Below are 9,164 nucleotides of genomic sequence, written 5' to 3' on the forward strand. Positions count from 1 at the left end.
CAGGAGTCAGGAAAACGAGTCTGTGCAAAATTAGTGTTAAAAGAACTCAAAACCAAAGAGTAGAAACAAAACTCAAGCACTTCAAAATGAGAAAAAATTACTGCAAGAATAAAAATTGATAATAGTAACTTGGCAAAAGTAAAAGCTTTCATAACTCATACCAGAAAATATGCCAAAGAAAAAAGTTCTTACTGATAAACTCATGATTGTGGTCATAACATGTTGATCCAAAAAAATGAGGAAAATATTAAATTATTGCATCTGTCCGTCATCTATAGCCTCTCATCCTTGCATGGTTACCAGGTGAAGACTGGGGGGTGTGAGTTCATAATTCAGCTGCTGCATATCTCCAGTAATCCGTGAATACACCCAAAGGTCTTCATCCTAAAATAATATATTGTCTGGATATTTTTATAGTTGTTGCTAATGTTGTGCATGAATTTTGCGACAATCTGAGTAAAGTAGGTTAACATATTTTCCTGCTGAATGTGAATTAAACATCATCCTCCCACTTTTTCTGTTCACTGCCAGGGTTTGCAGTTCAGATATCAATGTTCTTTTGATTATCTGGATTAACAAATCTGAATTTGACCAGAAACTATTCACATTTTCATATTCTTGTAAAAGTTCTGAATAGACACTATTGAATAGACACAGATGAAATCTGATTTGCACAAACCTCTGAGCTCGGTCCGAACCTGCTTCAGGTTCGTCAGCAGTTCTGTCAGGAGGAATGGGTCAAAATCTCAGCAAACGATAATGAAAAGTTTTTGGAAGGAAACTCAAAATGTCTGTCCAAGGTCATAAACTTTAGAAGATGTTGAACCTATTTTCTGAATTTGTAAAAAAAAAAAAAAAAAAAAAGAAAATAGAAAAGAAAAAAGCTATCCTCATTATTTTGGCATTTATCAATTATAAATAATTTTAGTATGCGGGTATAATGTGATTTAATGTCTGACAGACAGCGGATGTTTCGGTTCCACCTGTAGCTTCAACCTCTCCTCACCTTCAAGGAGACTCTCCTTTTTTCTGTCTCTAAAGTTTCATCATCGCTCTGCATCAGCCGCTCCCACGTTGCATTGTCTAGAATTGATGACGCGCGACTGGTACCTGCGAGACATGCGTGCGTCTTGCGCCAGCCGCGCACGCGGCCTTCGGGGGAGGGGGGGTTAGCGGATGATGGGGATGCGGGTGCCATGGTAACAGGACGATTAGATCCGGACCTTTATATGCAGATTTATTTATTTAATTCTCATTTCAGCGCGCCTGTGTGGACGTGCAGGCTGTCGGAGTGAGAGGAGTGAATTGCGCGAAAGACCTTAAAACGCTCAACAAGTGCTTTTTTGTTTTTCTTCTTTTCTTTTTGTAAATAATTGCGCTGGATACTCTTGATTCTGCGGAGTTGTGAGGACAAAGCCGCTTTCTTTTTCTGCCTGCTGGAGGCATGTATCTGCTCTCGGAGGAGGACGCCGCCTGTTTTCTGGACAGAATGTCATTGAAAGTCGTGTGAAGTGCGGATGGAAACTGAAGCTGCTTCTGAAAGCCTGAAATAACGCGAACAACGGGACCAAGTTAACATTCTCCGCTCCCTCTGTCTGTGAGCGCTTCAGTCACGGGTGGACTTTCTTTCCTTTTATTTTTTTTGTTTTTGTTTTTTGTTTTTCCAGCCCTCCTTCCATCATCATTTCTCCTCAGATGCTGACAATGACTGCGTGTCGTGATTTCCGAGAAAGCATGGGCTTAGATTTTTAGGGGGTTGATTTGACTTGTGTGCGCCCCGCTGACCGTGTCTCATTTTCCGTGTGCGTGTTTGTGGACGCGGCGTCAGGATGGATCGGTGCGCGCCGGAGTGTGAGCGTCTCTTTTGGTCGATACTTCATGTGCAATAACAGTCCCTCTGCTGCCACCGAAGGAGCGAGTGTCCTTGTCATTCATCCTCGGATGGATGTTCCGACCCAAACATCCCTTACGTAACGACATGTGTGTTGGAGGTGAATAAAGGCATTACTGGATGAGAGGTGTGGAGAAATAGGCGACGCCGACGGTCAATGAGCGACCAGGACGCTTATCTACAGCAGACCGGAAAGCCGGTGCCGATATGACCGGCGCTGGAGCGCCGAGGGCGGCTGTGGAGAGGAGAGGGAGGGCCGCGGGCGGAGAGCAACCTTTCAAGGACGAGGAAGGAGGAATGATGGAGAAACATCTGTGAGGACAAACGAGACTCTTGAAGTGGGGGTGAAAATGAGGCTGCTGGCGTGACAGTTGGGAAGAGTAAAGAATTCAATCATCTGCGTGGGGCCATTTCCAAGGGCACCGAGGTAAGGATGGCCACATTACCGGGGAGAAGGAGGGGGTGCGAGGAAGCAGCTCCAGGAGAATGAACACAGACTCGGGTTACTCCCCCCCCCATCATCTTTTGTTTTAATAAAAACGACAGAGACATCTTTACCTATGTAGGATAATCTGAACAGGTGATCACAGCCTACAGGTTATAGCACCATTCTCCCTGAGTGGGGATGGATGGAGTGGCGGGAGGTGTGGGCACCCCTGGCAGCGCTGGGGGCTCTGGGGCAGACACCCTGCCCAGGCGGACTGATGGAGAAGCAAAGCGGCGCAGTAAAGGCAGCCTGCCCTCCCCGGGTTACCGGCTGTCCCAGGCCTCTCTGGAGGGAGAGAAGGGCTCCTTCAGTGCAGACAGCTCCTCCATGGGTGGACGAGGCCGCCGCCCCTCCATCATGAGCTCCTCCCCCAGGGACAGCCTCCCCTTTCGGGCGGCGGGCACCCCAACCACCCCGGGGACCCTGCCCATGGCACTACCACCTCCAGCAGCATCCTCCTCCTCCTGCTTTACCCATCCTCCTCCTGCTCCACGCTCTGTGGGCTTCGCAGCGTCCCGTGCCGCCCTGGCCTCCACCTCCTCCACCGGAACCGGGGTCATGGTGGTGGCCACTGGCGGAGAGACGACCACCACAGCCTGCAACACCACCACGGCAGGGACCCCGGAGATGGCATGCCAGTCTGGGCTTGGAGGGTTTGGGATGGGGCTGGACGGAGAGGACTACAGCAACTCCAACCAGAGCACCTTCATTCAAAGACAGTTTGGTGCCATGCTTCAGCCCGGAGTCAACAAGTTCAGTCTTCGTATGTTCGGGTCCCACAAAGCTGTTGCCATGGAGCAAGAGAGACTAAAATCAGCAGGAGCCTGGATCATCCACCCCTACAGTGACTTCAGGTAAACAGAAAACAACCAGCAAGCAACTGGTAGCAAATGGCACCTGTAGCACATCAGAGACGGATTCTTTTAGGGAGAATCAGTTCAAACAAGTCTAATTGTGATTCGTTTTTAAAAAGCACACTTGAAAGATAACGAAAGACACTGTAGAAGAAACACAGCACAGAAATACTTTGGAGCTTAAAAGAAGGAAGACGATGAGGGAAGAGGGCAGGGCTACAGGGATAGAGAGAGGATGTGGGGTATTAAAGAATAATAAAATCAGTCAAAAATAGTGATTCCTGCAGCTTGAATGAAAAACAAGGTGAAGAAATTGGGTAAAACAAATTTTACTTAGATGTACAGGTTTTCTATTCAGTTAAGTTCAGAAACACTTTATTGATCCTCGAGGGAAATTAAATGTTGTTTTAACTCAGATTAATTCAATTTCTTCAGAGTTGTTGTAGATGGTGATGGCTGTCAGCAGTAAAGATGTCTAGTAGCAGTCTGTATCACAGTGAATTTGAAGATGCCTCTGACTGAAGACACTGTTTGCCTAAGGCAGTCTCTTGTAGAGGATGGTCAGGGTTGTCCATAATTTTCTTGAACTTATATGAAATCCTTCATTATGAAGTGAAAATGGTGAGATGGCACCATCACCCGGGGGGCACCAAATGCTAAAAAAAAAAATTATGAATTAAAATATATATGAAAATAAAAAGCAGAAATGAATTAAAAAAAAATAAAAAAGTCAGTTTACAACAAGTTCATGAAAATAAACACCCACAATTACCCATCTCCCCCTCCACTTGGCGTCTTTCTGCACGTTATAAATGGCTAATGATGCTGAAGATTGTGTCTGATTTGCAACGTAGCGACAAATTAAGGGGATTTTTGAGGAGAATGGGTTTAACTTGACAAAAGAGGAACCTGAGGAAAATGTTCGTTCTCTGAACCCGAGTCACACAGTCTTCTTAATTTAGTTAGTTTTTGTTTGTTCGTTCATTTTGTCCTTTGTGCTGGTACTCTTAAATGTCTATTACACTGGTCAGCAGCAGCAAAATCAACTGTCTGGGGTTTTTCAACTGTTTTATGGTAATTTTGATGTGCTGAATCCAAAAACCACGTTGATTTTGCTCAATCAGGTCAACTTTCTGAACTATGGAGCAGCTTGTCCTCACATCTGGATCAGTCTCCTGATAATCTGGGATCAATGAGTGACAAGCAGGAGGAGAGAGTCCATCAGGGCATAGAAGAGATAAAGACATAATATTCAGTTTACATCTACTTACCCTGGTTGGTGTTTATTATTCAATTTACAGAAATCCAAGCTTGTGATATTTAATTACTCTGTTAGAAAACATTTTTTTTCTTCTAAAATCATATTTGGATGAGAAATATAAACAGAATGAACCAATAATATCACGAAATGTATTTTTCTTTAAATCAAATTAGAATAAAAAACCCTGACCTGATTGAGAAAAATGGACGTCGTTTTTGGATTCAGCGGCGCAAAAACAATCCTAATTCTGTTTTAAAAACATAGACAACTTCCAATAATACGTTTTCTTTTAACTCAGTGTTGCTTGTGGTACTTTCTATTTGTACTTGGGAGTTCCCAGTAGTAAGTACTACTGGGAGAGCGCCCCCTTTGGTGACGATTGTGTCTTTGGAGGCACCATGGAGGAACTGCTGCTCCTGAGATGCTTAGCAACCAGTTGCTACATGACATATTTCTTGTCTTATGCAAGTGAGACTTCGTTTTAAATCTGACGAAATTTTATTGGTTCTGTTTGCATGTGTTTTCCTAAATCAAGCAATAACTTATGTCACATATATGTTTTTTATTCTATCCTGTCATAATAAGGTAGATAGTCACTGGGGGAGTTAATCCAGGCTCGTTTAGGAGCATTTCTCACTATACTCTCTAGAACTGTGCAGGTGGAGGGTGGAGGGACTGACAGCTTTCTTAATCTCCAGACACACTGCAGCGACAATGGATGACTTGATCCCCAAGGCTCCTGGCCCACTTTGAGTCATTAGGCACACACAGACTGTGTCATTTTTTTGTGTATATTGTCTGTCAATGCGATGATCGCCCCAGAGCTGTGAGGGATGGGCGTCGTCACAGGTGAAACGATGAGCGAGGCTCATGAGGAGGCTAGCAGAAGGATGACAGAGGGGTGTGGATATGCTGATAAGTGTTGTCACAAGAGGACAATTTAGGATTTCTGAGTTATACTTACTGTGAATTATGCAGACTAGGCATGCATTATGCATAATTCACTCATACAGCTTTGCAAGTATGTGTAGTCTGGAGCGACACCTGAAGAATTATGCATGGCCAAGTAGCAGAAAAGAGGAAGTAAATTACAGCTAAAACAACCTCATTTGAATCATCCTTGTGCGAAAGCGTCTGTCAGGGTATGTGTAGGAAAGCGTGTGCATGTAGGGGTATCATTACTGAGTGTGCTGATAAGCTCCCCTCTTCCTTCATACAGAGACAAGCTACTCCTGCTTCACTTACAAGAATATATCAAGTGAATGACAATTAATCTACATTTTTATACAGATGACGGATGATGGTGGACAGATGCAAGCAGGGAGACAATCACAGGTTCCTCAGGAGACACTTGGCCTCAATTACAGTAAAAAAAATTAGTGTTCAGTTTGACAACAGCTGAGCAGGTAGATGCAGGTCAGCGGTCGTCCAGCAGCTGTTCGTATTCGGAGAGGGAATGCTGATGAGGCGGCAGACACCATCTTTGATTGCATTTGCAATTCCTATTTGTGTGGAGTTCAAGCGAACACGACAAGTACAGACACATACAGGTATGCCTGCTTGAATCAAGGACACGACCCATGAAATGAGGTCAGAAATATCATCTACAAGGTTTTTGTTTTTGTTTTTAGTTTTAGTGCGAGACAGACATAATAAAACAGTGGTATTAAAAGGAGCTCAACAGATACTCCCGAAACTTTTAAAAACATTTTTTTAATCAATAATTAGAGTGAAACAATGGTAGGTACAAATCATTTACCTCTCATGTTTGTGTTTCAATTAAGTTGGGAAATGTTTTTTACAGGATGCAAACAGCTGAAGCAGACCAGAAGAAATTTCCCAAGTTTCTAAATATATATGCACATAGGATCTTTAATTGACTATCTAGGGATAGTATGATCACACCTTTATTTAAATGCAACAATTCTTCAGAAGTTTTTTTAAAAAAACAAACATAAATCCTATTAATAAAAGTAGGACAGGCAGCTCCAACACAAAAAAACAGGGATTTTACAGTAAGCAAAGTAAATATCCTTCTTCCAGACTCTATGACTGAACAGAGATTTGTAATTAAATCCTGGGTTACTGAATTTCCCCCAATGCAAAGAAAAGTGTTAGATTTGCAGCTGCAAGGTGCTTGATTCATAGGTATTAAAAATGTTTAAAATCAATCTGTTCTTTATATGTGAGCTAATAAATAACGTTCTCCATTGGAAAAACAACAATGAAATAAGCCAAGCATGTAAATTTAATTTATTCAGTCTGTTGTCCATACATACATACATCAATCATTCAGTCTTTTTTTTTTCACATTTCTTTACACAAACCGCAAGACATAATGTAGCACGCATGCACTGTTTTTGATCAAAATGTTTAAAATAAAACAGTAATTTTTGCTGTTTATTTTGTTAAAAAAAATAATAAAATAAAACAAAAATCACAAAAGTAGTGCAGCTGAATCTCTTTAATGTTTGCTGCAAAGCTGCAGCAGAAATTGTCCACGAGTGTTTTTCATCTCACCCGTCGTTTTTACTTTTAAACGTAAAAAGGACATATTTTGACCGAGCTCTATTCCTGGAAACACGCAGGATGTTATTCGCCTATAAATAGCGCCGACATGAACAACCAGTACGTGATTCACAGATTTATTGAGCTCTAATCAAAGTTAACGAGGTGTGGGCACGAGGTCGGGAATCCCGCTCCGTCTCTGCTGCAGGAGGCCTTGTTTGCGTTGCTGTAAATAATCCCTCGTGTTTATCGCCAGTGATTACGAAGCGATGCGTCCGTCAGTATAAATGACCAACTCTGAATGGGGAGCGCGAGTAGAAGCAGGAAAATGACTCACGCAAACTTAATCTTCATCAGTATTGGTGGTAGCCTCGCGCCATGAGGCTATTATTTGACTGAATTAAGGCTCAGTATCAATCGAGTGCAGAGCTCCAGCGCGTTTTCTCAGCGAGGAACGAGGCGGCGTTTGAGGAGAAGCAAGTCAAAGTGATGGATGAAGGGATTAGAAGAAAGGGAGACGGGGAAATGACAAGGACTGTCTCCAGATGATTGGATCGACTCTTCTTTCATACTTTAATCACTTTTGACATCCGAATGACGTGATTTATTTGCTGAATTTATACCAGAGAGCTTAAATACGTCACTGAGAAATGTTCTCAAGCATGAAATGCAGACTGATGAGACCTCCCAAGGTTATTTTTCTCTCATTTCATTCCTCTCTCTTTGTCCCCTTTTCCCGATTCAGTTAAGGATCTCTTTTGTTCGTAAAGATGAAAAGATCGATGTATAATGTGTGCGCAGGGAGTCCTCCTTATTCATCACTATAAAACTCTACATTTATTGACTCCCCTTTTATTACAGGAGCATAAGCTCTGTCTATTTTAGAAAATGAAAGCTTTATTTTGAACAAATTTATTCAGCAGGGAAAGATCATCCCTTTAGGAAACAGTTGTCTTGAAGAAATCCATCTGTGACTTTTGATTAGTTATCCAAGACTTATAAATCTCACCACAGCACTAAAATAGCTATTTTGAGAGTTTTAATTACCTTTTTTAACCTCTAACTTGTCACCATTCTGCATTACATAATACATCATGACCAGAGTGTGTTGTCTTGGTTCAGATCCTGTCTCACTAAAAGGAGTTTGTCCAGGTAGGAGAATATTTCTCCTCTATGTTTCATGTCAGTTCTTGTTATTCTTGTCACTGTTTTCTTTATAACGCCTTTTTTTTAAGGAATCACCATATTTGAGTGCACTTCCAGATTTATAGCTCTTGATGTGGTGCAAATAAAAATGTGATGATGGCGCTCATTAGGTTGTTTACATGTTGGACAAAGAATTGCTGTTTCTAAATGAATATGAACTTGTTTTCTTTGCATTATTTGAGGTCTGAAAGCACTGCTTCGTCTTTGTTATTTTGACCGTCTCTCATTTTCTGCAAAGAAATACACAATTCATGCTTGTAAATTCAGAGACATGTTGTCAGTAGTTCATAGAACAAATAATGTCCATTTTACTCACACATATAACTATAAAGAGTAAAATCAGAAAAACTGATAAGTTTAAGTGGTCTCCTATTTTTTTCCAGAGTTTTTCATGTAAGTTAAATAAAAAGTGGAGTATTTTATTAATGAAGAGGAACTTTGATGCATTGCTTATGTAATTTATGAAACAATATCATTATCATATTGTAGATAAATGTGTTAGGAACTTTTAAGATTGTGTGGTGTTTTTTTTTTTTTTTTTTTACTGGACAATATTATATCAGTCTATTATATCAGTCCTTTTGACATATGATTGTAGGAAAAGCAGAGGTGTTACTAAAATATCTGTGTTCCTGTTGGTTACCAAAGATCAAATCTATACACATGTAATTTTGTATTCTTATAATAATCCATTGACTGAAATACTGAGTCTAGACACCATTTGGACAAAATCTTACTGCTGTTTGACTGTGCTGTCAGAGCACATTATCCTTACAAAAAGCAGCAGTGGAAACAGAGTGACTTGACACAGCTGGAAAATATGTTGTGCATGTTAAACAGATTTAATGGAGCAGAACTATTGTGTTTGGATTTTGCACAGAGGGATTTGTGTGACAGGGTGCAATGTCACTCCAATTTTATCAACACATCTATTTTAAATTGTTTTATTTATATATA

General features: G+C 41.2%; 1 protein-coding gene across 1 annotated transcript in view; it reads left to right on the forward strand.

Moving 5' to 3' along the window:
* The first annotated feature begins 1,212 nt into the window (after positions 1–1,212).
* The window catches only part of LOC103478108 (potassium/sodium hyperpolarization-activated cyclic nucleotide-gated channel 2), an 18,970-nt gene continuing 11,018 nt past the window's right edge, over positions 1,213–9,164 (forward strand). Inside the window, exon 1 of the mRNA XM_008431628.2 lies at positions 1,213–3,232. Coding sequence (XP_008429850.1) covers positions 2,517–3,232 — 716 coding nt within the window. The 5' untranslated portion in view covers positions 1,213–2,516. The remainder of the gene's footprint in view (positions 3,233–9,164) is intronic.

This window comes from Poecilia reticulata, linkage group LG16 (genome assembly GCF_000633615.1).
Source record: "Poecilia reticulata strain Guanapo linkage group LG16, Guppy_female_1.0+MT, whole genome shotgun sequence".
In the NCBI taxonomy this organism is placed as follows: Eukaryota; Metazoa; Chordata; class Actinopteri; order Cyprinodontiformes; family Poeciliidae; genus Poecilia; species Poecilia reticulata.